Below are 14,999 nucleotides of genomic sequence, written 5' to 3' on the forward strand. Positions count from 1 at the left end.
AGTTTTATATCTTTTGCAAACCCATGAACACCTAAGTTATTTAAAAAATGCTATATAGTATTTTCTATTTATTTTTAAACATTCTAGAGAGGAAATATAAGTAGTTTTCAAAATCATGAGACCCCTTGGTTTTTTGCACCTGTCTGCCTGATATAGCTTGAAAACTTGAAAAGACCCAAAGTCAGTTCTGTGTTACCATTCAGTACAATTTGTTTTCCTCAATTGAGAAAAGTCTTTGGGATACTATTGGCACCAGCTAGTCCCATGAACCTGACAGGGTGGGAGCCTTGTTCCCTGAAGAATCTTCCTATCATTTACTGTGTTCTGAATTTCAGAAGTTTTGCATTGCACTTGGAATGAAGCAAAGACACCTTACACATTAAGTAGCCATATTCCCTGGATTCCTTTTGTATTTAATGTAGCCCAAAGCAGAGCCTTAGAAGGAGTTTTGCAGCGGCTACATCCCTGGTCTCCTAAGGTCTGGAACTTGTCCCACATGACCTTTCCACTTGGCCTAGCATCATGGAGGGCATCGACCTAAGTAGACAGAGGCATTTTGGAGTGTGAGAACAGAGTCTGAGTTTTGGCAGAAGAGCAGTGTCAGATATCTGAGGGTATCAGATGGGAATCCAGCAGTGAAGAGCAGGCACTAAAGACAAAAGATGTCTGTGTCTTATAAGGAAGGAAAGAGCTAGAGGCCAGATTGGAGAAGACATGAGATGAAGACATTTGAAGACCAAGAAACTGGATGGGCAGGAGCCAAGAGTGACTTTGAGAGGTAACAGTGAAAAGGAAAAGCAGAAGCAGTATGAAGACTTTCTGAGACTAGGATGAGAAGCCTGAAGAAGGAACAACTGGAACTGACTATCCGGGAAGGTACAAATAAACAAGAGGCAGAACTGGGTCATTTGGATTAAGCATTGGGTCATGCAGCCAAACTAATCTGTGCTTTTCCCAGGGGTAGAGGAAGGTTTTACGCTAACCTTGCACTTGCCTGATCTTAGTTCAGGCCCTGGCACAAATCACAGATACTGATGAAATGCCTGCAGGCTCAAGGGGAATAGCAGCACATCTGCAACCATGCCTATTTTATCTCAAAAGCAGCTTGGGATATCTACACCAGCCAGGAGCTCTCTGGTTGCCAGAGGAACCTGTGGAGGCCAGACAAGCAGCCCGGGTAACACACACAAACAAATTCCAGAACATTAACTAAACATGAAACCAAGTGAGCGTGACTTGGCTCATGACCTGAAGGATAGCATCAACCCACTGCCTAGCTGCACAGAAAGTCAGGTCTGAGGATAAGGCTGTTCTCCTGAGAAACTCTGAAGAATTTCACTTCAAGAATCATTAGCAAAAACATCCTAATTCCTTTTAAATCATGAGAGAGGTTGTAAAACCACAACTCCACTCTTAGATTTTGGAGTGTTACACAGATGCTATTGTCTCAATGTTGGCACGGACATACTTCTCTACCACCTTGGATGTGAGATACTACAAGTTACAGTTTGTAACTGTAAGGAGGGAAATGCAAATGTGTACCTTGCCTCCATTCCTAACTGACAGCTTTGTTTAAACGGGACCTCTCCCCTTTAGGGTAATTAGTGCCTAGAACAGCTGCAAAATCAGTATAAGCCAGGAAAGGGCACATGCTACAGCCACACAAGTGCAGAAATATGTGCATGTAGATGGTAAATCTGTTCTGGATTCCTTCTGCTAACACTTCACAGATAACTTAGAAGAGATAAAATCTGCCTATTTAATCTAAAAATTAAATAACAGCAGTAGGAACTAACATGAATATTGTGCTTTTTGCATCAATTCTTGACTGATGCTTCAGAAAGCTGCTTTGAGCTAAATTACCATTTTGACAATGCAGCTGTCAGATAAGACATCCTTCTTGACCTCCATGCAGCAGCTCCAGCAACAACAAAACAAAAAAAACAAACAAAAAAACCCCCAAAAAACCAGAAATCCCATACTCCCTCAAAACACAAAGCCAAGAAATAATATCTCCAATGCAACAGTGAGTTGCATTTCCAGTCTAAGGCTGGGACAAACTGATTTTGAACCACAACTTCAAAATAAGCTGTCATTAATTAGTAATCTCTAAAGAATGGCCTCCGTCCTTGGTGCCTCTCAGTATTTCCTCATCTCACCAGGTAGCAGCAAAAACATTCCAGATTGCATCAGCTTTGATTACCCATCAGATGAAGAGAGTCTCCTTTGGCTGGCTCACCAGGATTACACTCTATATGGCCACTAGGACTTTGTCTAGTGACTTCTTGTTAAGAAAGATCTGTAGCCCTATAAGACTTGAATGCTACACAAAGGATTAAGGCCAGGAAGAAGAATGGTTCATAAACATTAAGTTCTTCCTTCTTTGTTCTAGGCCTTTCAGCCATTATAAATTAACATTGATTCTCATGTAGAGGCTCTTCTTAATTTATACCTGACTTCTCCTAGATTTAAGAGGAAAGAGTGACAAAACAAACAGCAGAAAAAAAAAAAACATTTTGAAAAGAAAGAGGAAGTCTAGCAGACACTATAATGAAGACTGTGATTTATTTGAACTCGCCATTCCCAAATGACAGATGTGACAGTATTTATCCCACAAGTAGCCCGATCAAGGTTCTTCAATTGTCAGTTCATGGTTAATTGCCTCCTCAATGTTTTTAAGTTGACGAAGCAGCCATGCTCTGTCTTTCTTTCTCTGTTAGAGAAGAAAAAGTGCTATTTAATCAACCTAATCCATTCAGATACCAACTGCTTTCAAAAACAATCTACACAAAGGGCTTATGGCCCAAATTAATTTTGGCTTGAGTCTTTGGTTAAATGAAGCTTTTACTCTCAAAGCTGGCAAATTTTCTTGAGTTTTCAACACTCAAGAGCAATATGGTACAGAGAAAAAACCAAAACAGAACAGAATCTGATGGCTTCACATTGACATTACAACCTCCAGAGTCTAACTCTGCTGTCTTCCTATCTTTTCTATGGGCTTTCCATAGGCCCTTAGCAAAGAATTAAAATTTCAGAATATTGAGTTCTTGTGCACCACAGACAAACAACACCTTCAGAGCATCTATTAATCTAAGCTTTCCCCAGGAAACCATACATTAGTCAAAAGGACTGCTCACAAGATCAAATTTACAGTGACTGTCACTCTTTTATAAAGCAGTACAATTTGGATTTAACCAGAAAAGGAGTATAATATTTCTTACTTGAGTTTGAGCTGACTTGCTAACATTAAGAAACTTAAGAATAGGAAGAAATCAGTAATTGAAATTCTAAAATATCTTCTAGATAAAGATATCTTAGAAAATATACTTTCCCCCCCAGAGTACACAATCAGCTGTACCAGCTCACAAGCTAAAGCAAATGCTAGTTTGGAAGTCTGCATGGCATCTCATTTGTGATTAGGAATGGTATCACAGAGTTTACCAGGTTATGACCCAGTTCATAAACAGACATCCTCAGTGCTAAAGTCACAGAAATGTTCTATTAGTAAATTATTCCCACTTTACTAGCAAGATCTCTATCTATTCTGCATTGGTAGACGTTTGTGTAACTTGAATAGCTATTGAATAACTAAATGAAAGCCTTTACCTGAAGAATTTTATCAATTTTCTTCTTTTTGGATTTTGCAGCTGGGGGATCTTTTATCCCTGGTAACCCAGAAACAAGCCATGAATGTCCACTCTCAGGAGTTACTGCAGCATCCACAGGTGCTCCGGTGGTAACCTGAGTTTCTGTGTTTGGGACAACCTTGGGAGCTGGCTCTTGATTTGATTCATCAGAGGCCAGCACAGTGGAAAGTCTCCTTCTAGAAAACACAAGCCTAGAGCTTTGGCTTTTCTCTTTACTTGGTTCTTGCAAATCAAATGCTGTTGAAAGCCTTTTTGGGGACATACGAGGGAAGTATGCATCAACACGTACTGATGATACTTGAGATAATGACCTGCTTAGATTTAATTTTGGTGTTGGAGATCCATGAACTCTCTTTATGGCATCTTGATCCTTGATTGACTGATTTGTCAGATCCGTGAGAGATGGATTTGTTCTTGAAAGCATTGAATCCACTGGGGTGCTGTGTTTCACCATTCTCTTTTTCAGAGATCTTTTAACATTCAGAAAAGAGTCATCTTCCTCCGACATCTTGAGGTCAGGTTTATTGCCTTAAGAAAATAAAAAGATTTGTGTCATTGTTCACATTGTGAGAGATGCAATGCAAACTGCTTTTTAGCAGCAAGCTATCAAATCCAAAGTGTTCCTATTTTCAGGTCTATATTCTGTCTTTACATGGAATTTATCCTTTATATAGATCAGTTTTCAAGCATTTGGAAGAGCTATGTTGAAAACAGAACATGAGAACACAGCTGGTCACACATCCAGCACTTACTCCTCTCTTAGCCTTCTGCATGAGAAGCTCTAAGTGTGCTAGAACTTTTAAAGATCTTTAATCAACTGCAGCATCATTAAGATATTGTATTCTCCTTGCAGGTATATAAATAATACACTTTTGGGGTTTCAGCTGCTAACACTCCTTATGCAGCTGAAAACTATTAGATGGCAGAGGGACTACCACTGTGTAGCAAAAAAATCAAGTGCTCTAAAGAGATAGGCAGAGAATTTCTGGATTCACCAATGATCTCTCAATGAGCTGCCATTTTGTTTCCCTTAATTCCTTGAAAGGGGACTCACAAACCTCTAATTCCCTCCTATTTACTTGACATTTATCATACTTCAGCTGACCCTAAGCTTTGATACTAAGAAAATATATTTTCTATGTAAGTCTATTTTCAACTGAATTTACAATGACAAGGTTGCTTTTGCTGGTAGCATTATTCCTCTCCATTTGCAAACCCCCAAAAAAAGAAACTCTACTTCTTACACTTGCTACTTCTTGGGAGTGAAGCCCAAGACAAAAATATTCAATTTAAGATGTATTTAAGGTAAATATCTAAAACAGGTGAGCAGTCAAGTATTCTTAGTAATTGTTGAACTCTTTGCTTTCATGAGATTCAAATATTTCATGCAGGTTGATTGCCCCATGTTCTAAGCTGTATATAGATTGTGGCTCTGGAGGGGCAAGACAACAGGACTACCATGAAGCAGGGCCCAAGAAGACAGGGAGGTATATTTGCTGTAGCAAAAGTTATTAGTTCTCCATTCCTTGTCAGTGTTTTGCACCTGTGTAGCAGCTAAGTTTTCTGGTAGAGTTTCACACCCATTTTTGTGTTTCTAAACACAAAGACAGCAATAGATAGAGCACTGACTCTTCGACACAGCAAAAGTCAGGTGTTTTGTGGGTTTTTTGCCCCTTAGAAAGGGGGGAAAAATAATAATTTTTATTTGGATATCCATTTTTCCCCTCTCTTTGCAGTGCTAGCTTGTCTGAGACACAGGCAGCACTCAGTCTACAGACTGCCTTTACCTTTCCTGTTTAGACAGATTGACTCTCTTTAGTCTTTACCATAGAAGCTTACATATTTAAGCTTAGAAAGGGAATAAGGAGTCTGCAGCCACCACTTCTCCCCCAAACCTATCCTCAGCTCTATAATTTAATGCTTTCCCCTTCATTAAATAGTCAATTAAAAGCTATTTCTTACGTCAATTAGTTTTAAACAATTATTTTCAACCAAAGATTTTATGGAAAGCAGTATTTTTTTTATCTCACATTTCTCTATGCTTTAGAAAGATAAATACATGTAAGCAACAGGTTTGGTTTTTTTTTTTTTTCTACTCTAACCACCACTATAGGTAAAGGAGAAAAGTCTAAAAACAACAGATAAATATAAACTATTTGAAAATATCAAAGTGTATCACAGAGAATGCATTTTGCAGGAAATTTTGCAAAATATAGACACTTACCAGACCTACCAGGTTCTGTCGGGTACCTTCCTTCCTTCTTTCCTATTTAAAGTAATCTAGCTTCAGCTGCTACTTCCCTTCTTATAGACCTGCTTACCCTGGCCATCCTTTGCTGCAGTCACTCCCTAATTAACACATTTAGCGTTTTTGGGGAGTATTAGCATTGCTTCTAACTGAATAAATAACTAAATAGAAATCTAGGATTAATTAATTAGGGGAAAATGGGCTAGCCAACTTATCTATGTACTATGTTTATTGCTATTTAATCTCTGCTGTTTGCTGCCTATTTCAATCACAAAAATACTCTAGTGGTTAATTGGCTTCACGTGGCTGCTTAAGGCCCATTGAGGATCTGCTGCAAGGTGGATGTATGTTGATGGAGTATATTGCCATCCTGATTTTATTTCTCACTGCTTTTCTTGCTCAAAAAATAAATGGGAAATTAATGTTAAATCTGTCTTGAGAAAGCTCTTCTTTTAGGAAAATACAAAGTGAGAATAAACTGAAAAGCTATAAATTTCAGTGTGAATTTCATGGTGTTTGCAGCTAACAGCTAATGACAGCATTTTATCTTGAATTGTGTGTTTTCAAAGTATCAGCTCTTAGTTCAGAATTCTGTTGGTTTGAAATGGTATGGTTTAGGTGGAGAACTGTAATTTTTATCAACTGGAAAGCAGCTGGACTACACCAGTTCTTCTGAATTGCAAGTCAGCTCTGTGGTAGCTGACAGTAAACAGCTGTTATCACAATGCTGTAGAGCAAGAGCAGGTGTGAGGGAGCATGTGCACAAATAGTGGGGTAGCCCCTTTTGACAAAGCATGACCTGTGGACCTTTAAGCTGATCAGACAGAGCTAATTTCACGGCTTTATGTGAATGACCTAGGGTTGTAGAGTGCATCCAACACAGACAGAGGGGCAAAAGCACTGATCTCACAGGAATTTGAACTTTTGGTTCCAGGGAGTCTGGGTATTTCAAACCTAATCATAAACCACTCTCTCTTGCCACATTAATAGTTGTACTATGAATAGAGAATTGGAGCTACCAGTTCAGTATTTAGAAGTAACAGTCTGTCAGTATATGGATAAAGTTGCTAGGCTTAAGTTATGCGCCCCTAAGGAGCTGAAAGAGAGCTTGAGAAATGGAGGCACATTACAATCACATGGATTGCATGAGTAAACATCTTGGAAATAAATAGTCTGTCCAGGATAAGCTATTTATTTCCTAAACTCCCAGGGGAAGTTCCTACAGGAATATTTTGAGAATTAAACAAAAACTATTTTGAGATACTTGTGGCTGGGGAAAAAAAAAAAAAAAGTCTCAGTCCTTTATACACATATATCTTTACCTCATTTTGAATATTTGTAGTTAGTTTTCATACCTTGTGGCTTGGTGAACAAACCCACCAGGCCAGCTGTGCTGTGCCTTGCAGGCCTGGCAAGCCAGTTCCTTATATAGTACAGGCACAGAGTGATGTCTTGACATGGTGTCGCAATGTTTATGCTGTCCTGCTGTACTGTGGCACACAGTATCACCTCTCCCAGCAAGGCAATGATGCAAACAACACTGAGCAGCATGGACCTGCGTGAGAAGCTTTTTGGGGTGCTGAGACAACTGACATAATTTTACTGGGCCCCTTCAAAACCTCACGGCCTTGCCTCCCAGCTGGTGTCTGGTGCTCCTTGCTGTGCTTTTCCTCACTTTTTTTGTCCTTTTCCATGGTATTTCACAGTCTGCAAGTGCTGTCTGTAGCTGCATCATCTTTATGTCTATTTTTCATGGCCTTTTCTGCAAAACTCATAGAAAACAGCCTTCCCTTTTCCTAAAAGTTTTTTCTAGAACCTTGCTAAACACTGTCAAAATTAGGCGATTTGCAAGTTGTTCTTGCTGTTAATAATGGCTTATCTTACATCCTATAGATTCATCTATTTATCAGGTGGTGGCAGGATGTTACAGAGAATAGGAAAGCCATAACTATACAGAAATAAGACAGAAAACAGTCCAATATTAATGTAAGAATTAGAGCTCAGCAGAACATCTGCAGTGATGATATTACCTTGGTCTCAGTGTATCTGTAGCCAGGTTCTATATCTGAACAGGAAACACCAAACTGTGACTTGAGTGACACCTTGAAAGCTTCTTGCATCTTTCAAAGAATGACACATGCTGTGTCCTGCACTTAGACCTATTCATTATGAATAATTCCTTCACTAAATTTACATTCCTTGGAATGATCATCTTTATCCTCAGCATTGTCTACTCGATATTTTGAGCAATAACTTCAAAGGTTTGGATACAGCCTTTTGGCCTATATTTACACACAATTCCTTTTATTTGTGGCATAATGCAAGATGGCACTCAGTTCTAGCAATGTTATTATGTATCTCCATATACATTATATCAAACTCACTGCTACAGGTTTATGTCTTGAAAGATTCTTTTGTTGATCTAAATTTAGGAGATAATTTAATCTTATTTCTAAATTTTTTCCACAAATGCAAAAACTACTTAGGTTACTGCATTCACTTAAATGAAACATTAATTCTTGGAATTTTTTCTTCCAAAACCAACAAAACTGGGGAATATAATAACAGCACAGCGTTTTGTTCAAATTTCAGCCCCTTCATTCCAATTCAAATATATGAATTCACTTCAAAGACAAGTAATTTTGAGGAAGCTTCATCTGGAAAAGGGAAATACTGGAATTACTTTTCAGTTTACCAAGGAATAATAAACATAGAGAGACAAAAATGGACACCTTTTTTCCTTTGTCTTCTGATTTGAGAGACTGCAATTCTTCAATTGCTGCTCTTTTAATTTCTTCATTTTCCACTCTGAGGATGTCACCAAGCAGTTCTCCTGAAGGAAACCTGTATTCTGAACCGATCCTTAGGTCATATGTTTCCCTAACATATTTTCTCGAATTGGATATGCAATTCTGGTTTGTGAAGTCACAAATCTTGCATAAATGTCCAAGCTAGGTGCTCTCCAAGAGCTAGGTGCAGTCTTTCCTGGGCAGAGCACTAAGAGGCCCTCTCCCTGCTTTTGCAACTACTTGGATGTTTTTAGGCATAGAGGGTGATTCCACAAAAAGAAGTACGTAACAAGAAATAGGAGCTGGTAAGTAGAGCTCAGCATTCTGCTCTGTCTGATGACCCATGGTGGAATGACTCTTGTTCAAAGCATTATAAGGAAGAAGGAAGAGCCAGAGGAAGTACGGATATGGTGGTGAGGAGCAAAAGGAGAGTGAAAAGAAGAAATTAACAGAGGAACAAAAATGTGAAAATTTTCCTAAATTTATACTCATGTAGAAAGAATAAATTAAAAGACAGATAAAAGGAGTGGACAAAACAAAAGAAAAAATGAAAAATAAGGGAAATTAAATAGTTTCCGAAGTGATTAGAAGATTGGGCCCAAATTACAAGCTTTTTGTGGATGAAACTCCATAAAAACACAAATCTGATTCAAATTTGCTCAACTATTCTTCCTGTGTCTGAGTTTTGTACATAGACAAGTCAATCAGGAGTGCTCTAGGAGTGCTGATCAGACTGAGCACAGTGAAAATAGGAGTGAAACATTTTATTTGCTAATGTGAAGTCTAAAATAAACAGGGAGCCTCATCATTGACTAACCTCTGCAGAACAGTGCCTCCTTTGGGACTGGAAACCATTATGGTACAGTGGGAAAATGGAGAAGTAATTCTGTCCCAGCAAGCTCCTTAGGCAACCACAGACATTGAAGTGGAAGCACTGCAACATATTCTGTGGACTTAATCTCTTCAAGTGCATAAAGCTGCACAGAGGAGGCCAGTGGAACCTTTTGAAAGCACCTCAGCACTATTTCCACTTATTTCAGTAGGAATTGCGTGTCTGGACACCATGAGCTTTGTGATAGGGTAAACAGTGAGGGCAGGCATTTTATATATGTGTTTGCAAGACACTTTAGAGTAGAATAGAACAGAAAGCATTAGAATAGAAAGGAATAAAATATTTCAGTTGGAAAGGATCTTTAATGTTCATCCAGTCCAACTGCCTGACACTTTAGGCTGACCAAAAACTAAAGGATGTAATTAAGTATATTGTCTGAATGAGTCTTAAATACTGAGAGGCGAAGAGAATCAACCACCTCTTCAGGAATTCTTTTCCAGTGTGTGACCACCCTCTTGGTAAAGAAATGCTTCCTAATGTCCAGTCTAAACCTCCCACAACAAATGTAGCTTTGAGCTGTTCCCCACAGCCTGGCACTGAGTACCAAGGAAAAGAGATTGGCAAGTCCCTCTTCCCTTCCCCTCCTCAGGAAGCTGTCGGGAGCAGAGACATCACCCCTCAGCCTCCTTCTTCCCAAACTAGACAAAACCAGTGTCCTCAGGTAGTACATATCTGCCAGCCCCTTCACCAGTAAAACCTTTGCTGAAACTTCCAGAAACCAAGGACAATATGAATCCTTTGTAGTCTGTTAAATAAACTTTCCAGTGCCTGAAAAGCATTATGTACAGTCTTACTCTTCAGCAATTCTAAAGTTTTTGCCTTTTGGAACACTTTCTTCACATGTTATTTATGACATGGTGGTAAATATGAAAGTGGTACCTTTGCAAGTGTTGGAGGTTCCCATTTTTCAGTGTGGCAATGACTTCTTTCTGGCCAGAGGCAACATCAATGTCTTTGTCTACAGTGTCCAAAACAGACTTATGCATGGCATAATTTTCAATAATTTCCAATCTGATCATAGGAGCACCTCATAAGGAGCCTGAGAGAAAGGCTTTAGGGAATCCTGGATAAACAGGTGCAGCATTTTCATAACTTCTCAGTAAAAATATGGCTTTGTACTAGCAATACACTGAGTCATGATGTGTGCTTCAGGTTATATATTTCTACATGTTTTGGTTATGACTGCTATGACTGGACCTGTCCAACTGGACAACAAATCTGATTTTGTGCATTCAAAACCACGATCTTGAAGTACTTACGGGGTTTCATGGATGCTCAGAAAGTCAAGCCCTTATTTAAATGTCTAAATTATCTTCCATATTATTAATTTCAATAAGAGTTAGAGGAGCAATGAGACTTGTCTCTTTGTCTCTGAACCATTTCAAAGAGTCTTAAAAGCTTTTAATATGGATATTGATATAAATTCTTCATCGAGGTCCACCAATTGCAGGCAATTGGAAGTAGTACTCTAACAGCCAATTTATTTTCTGCTTTAATGCAATAGTAGGACTGAAGAAACCAGTTGGTTAAGGAATATACTTTTACATCTTATAGAAAAGTTTACTGCGATGTCCCCAAGTTTTGACCAGTTCTGCCCTCAGATAGAGTGCTTAATGTCTATGTGAAAGCAAGATTAGTTTGTACACATATAAAGATGCTCCAATATTAAGATCAATTATAAAAGCTTAAAACATTAAAAATTGTTGTCTCTCTTTGTTAAACAAGGTTATAATACACAAGTAGCCAGTTTAAAAGCATTGTGGGGGATGTCAAATTGAATAAAATAAATTTTTTATGTAGAAGTCTGGAGGATCAATATTTAAGTTCAAAATATCTAATTACCTCAGTAGTAAGAAGTCAGGCATACTAATAGAAGAAGAGATCACTGACCTTGATAAAATCATTGTGTTACCACTGCCTTTGTAATTGCGTCAATGATTCGTCTTCATTACACTCTTGTCTTAGAATGCCACTATGTGCTCTGCCTGCATGTTGTTTATTCACCAGTCGGTGTCCTATACACTTTCTACGTGTTTCTACACTCCACAAGTCAATCTGAGTTAATATTCAACCAGGACGTTTCCTCAGTAACTTGCTGTGTCTTTTCTGATACAACTGCTCCTTTTTAATTATGTTGGCAGAACTGCTGAGGAGCACACAACAGTTTTGCCAAAGTTCAATAAACATACAGAGTAACTATAGAGTTTGGGGGAAAACAGTCCGTGCTGCTTCCATGACCTTTGGCAATAGTATGAGCCCAGTTTGGCCAATGCCAAACAAATGTCTAGCTTCAGATCTCTCAGCAACCAGAAAATGATGGATTTGTTTTACTTTATTACATCCAATAATAAACTAAATATGCTGTGTTTTTGCAGTGCATTAGCACAGCCAGACTAGGTGCAGTCCTGTGCAGGAAGCAAGGCCAGGTGAATATAAATGGCTCTTTCTTGTGGCATTACAGTTGTGCAGATGAATCCCCAGGTAGTCTAAGTTGAGGGAACGCTAATTAATTAATCAGGGTCCCACTGAAGCTGATCACTTCTGATAGGGAAGTTCATCTGCTTCATCTGTAGTGGTGTAGTAATTTGTATGTTACACTGCCTCAATGAAAGTCATCATTGGCATCTTCAGAGTGTGCCTTGTAAATGAAAAGGTAAATATTCTTGGTAATAATGGCTACCTCATCACTAGCTTCTTTCTTTTTAGTTCTTTATGGCTAAATGTAATAACAGTTAAGCAATGCCTGGTTAGAAATACAGGAACTGTGTAAGCCTAAGAGACTCATATTAAGGTAATATTAAAAACCATTTCTCTTCTCTGAGCTTTGAGCCTGGAAACCTATGCAAACTACTGCTGAAGTTGACAGCAGAAATAATCTGTACAAGACTGGATTTTAGGATCAGATCAGGACTCTTAAGCAGCCTGACTATACCTCAAGATCCCCATTCTTAAATACTCTCTTGACAGTTCAGAGGGTTTCATGAGAGCCAAAACTGTCACAGACAATCTCTAATACATGGCTCACTTTACAGCTATGACTCTTTTTTTTCCATCATAATGACCCAAACAAGAATATGGACCATTATTTGATACCTGTATAATTGTTTCCTTCCATTGAACATCATGTTCTGCCAGCAGAAACAGCATTAGGTGACCCACTGCTCCAGGGAATGGCTGCAAAACTGGAAGACTTTGACATAGATACAGTGGCAATGCACCAATGTACACAATGGACAATGTACACAATGTTCTCATTTTCTATTCTCTCCTTCTGGCCATTTGAAATGGACACTATCCTCTGATAATATTTTTGGACAGGAACCTCAGTTTCAGTCCTGGGTGGTTTATGCTACGGAAATGCTGTCTGGAATTCCTCATGTCCAAAAGTGTTACCAGAGGGGTAACAATGTAATGCTGATACTGCCTCATTCTTTAAGCAAAATGAATTCTCATACTGTCTCTGATTTGGCTGTGTAACGGGGCATAGCAGAAAAAAGTCTCCAAGTAATGACCTGAGTCATTAATCCAGAACATATACCATCTTGTTAACACATGTGTCTGAGTGTGCATATTTTATACACAAGTATAAATAGCTCTGTGTGTATTCATGTACACAGAATTCTCCAAAACAACACTCAAAGGGTTACACATTTTAGTATTAAGAAAAAGTCTTAAAATACCCATGTGGCAGAATAGGCACAATGAAAGATGAAGGAAAGATTTTCAGTTTGGCTATGTCTTTTTGACTTTAGTGGAGTTATTCTGGTTTACACTTAGGAAGGTATGGCATGTTGTCTTTTAGAAGGGAAGGATAAGGCAGAAAATGGCTACATAGGGCCTCAAACACTTGTCACTAATGCAAGGGCAAACCAAGAACAGTTCCATCACACTCCCAGACAACACTGTAATTCTGTACAACACACACTGTACTCTCTCACGTGCAAGGAAAACAGCTGGGGAGACTCTGTCTAGCACTTGGATTAAACCCCTTGCATGTGAGCCTAGCCTTCTCTACATCATGGGGGACCCTGCATTTCCAAGTTAACTCAGGTCATATCTTCATGGACAGGAATGACGCACCTGAGCACCTCTGCTTCTGCTCTGAGCTGGCTACTCAGAGCCTGGGACTGGGAGTCTGCTGTCATTTGGTAATGGTACAGTAAAAGTACAGTAATTTCACGAATACAAGCCGCACCATTTTCGCCAAAATTTTGGTGGAAACCCAGAAGTGCGGCTAGTACTCCGGGGTGGCTAATATATGAACAATATTCTAAAAGCTGCCAACCTGGAAGTAAGAGCCCGCAGCAGCCCCAAGCCAAGCTGGTGCCCGGCTGGCCCCGGCAGAGGTGGGAAAGCCTGGCAGAGGCGGGGCCAGCAGTGCGGGGGGCGGGCGGCAGAGCCCGAGCCAGCAGGGCGGGGGGAAGCCCAGCAGAACCGAGGCTAGCAGTGCAGGGAAGCCCAGAAGAAATGGGACCAGCAGCGTGGGGGAGCCTGGCGGCACGGGGAAGCCCAGCAGAAACGGGGCTAGCAGTATGGGGGAGCCCAGCAGAACCAGGGCCAGCAGTGTGGGGGAGCCCAGCGGTGCGGGGGCAGCAGTGCCGGCCAGGGCGAGCAAACGTGGCGGCGGTGGCGGTGCAGACGGGAGCGGGGGGGAAATGAGCGAGCCTGGCAGCAGCAGCGGCAGCACCACCCAACCAGCCCCGAGCCACCCCGCCAAGCCTTGGTGCCAAGCTGGGCCACCCAGCCCCATCGGCAACCATGAGCGGGCCGAGCCTGCCTGGCCCCACCCCAAGCCAGTAAACCCTGCTATGCCGCGATCCTGTTACTAATTGGCAAATTTGTGAAAGTTGCACACGGATCATTGCTACGAATGAAAGTGCGGCTAATATTCAGGTGCGGCTTTTTTATTGACAAAGACATCAATGTTGTCGACGCACCGGAAGTGTGGCTTATACTCCGTGCGGCTTGTATTCATGAAATTACTGTACTTTGACTTACCCAAACCTAGTGACTCTCTTGTGAGGCATATTACCTAATAAAACTGTATGTTTTAAAATCAATTTTAAGTTAACCTATGGAATTTTGCTCTCAGGTTTGCTCTGTATTTTGCATAACATAAACTGACTACAATCTGCACTTGGCCCAAACTGACCAATTATTTCTGCTTTGTGGAAAGGGAGAGATAAACTTCCCCTCACTGTCTTCTGGTTCATGTGGCTGATATTTTGCTGTAAATACCATTGCATATTTACTTTCCTCTGCTTGCACAGTAGATGGTACACTTGGCCCAAGCTGACTTGCACTGTGGTCAATGCAGAAAATCAACGAGACTCACAAAGGAACTAAATTGTTCTCATGAGATTCTTTAGTACAAAGCAATTCTGAAAGCAGAATTCCACCATTTCTAGAGGCATGTTCATAGC

General features: G+C 40.1%; 1 protein-coding gene across 1 annotated transcript; it reads right to left on the minus strand.

The window, feature by feature from the left end:
- Positions 1-2,608: 2,608 nt before the first annotated feature.
- Positions 2,609-4,163, minus strand: LOC117007471 (coiled-coil domain-containing protein 201-like). The gene is made up of 2 exons (XM_033080684.1): positions 3,607-4,163; positions 2,609-2,713 (listed from the first exon to the last, which is right to left on the minus strand). The coding sequence occupies exons 1-2, from the start codon at positions 4,153-4,155 to the stop codon at positions 2,627-2,629; spliced, it is 636 nt and encodes a 211-aa protein (XP_032936575.1). The 5' UTR covers positions 4,156-4,163; the 3' UTR covers positions 2,609-2,626.
- Positions 4,164-14,999: the final 10,836 nt, after the last annotated feature.

The sequence above is a fragment of the Catharus ustulatus genome, chromosome 1 (assembly GCF_009819885.2).
Source record: "Catharus ustulatus isolate bCatUst1 chromosome 1, bCatUst1.pri.v2, whole genome shotgun sequence".
NCBI lineage: Eukaryota > Metazoa > Chordata > Aves > Passeriformes > Turdidae > Catharus > Catharus ustulatus.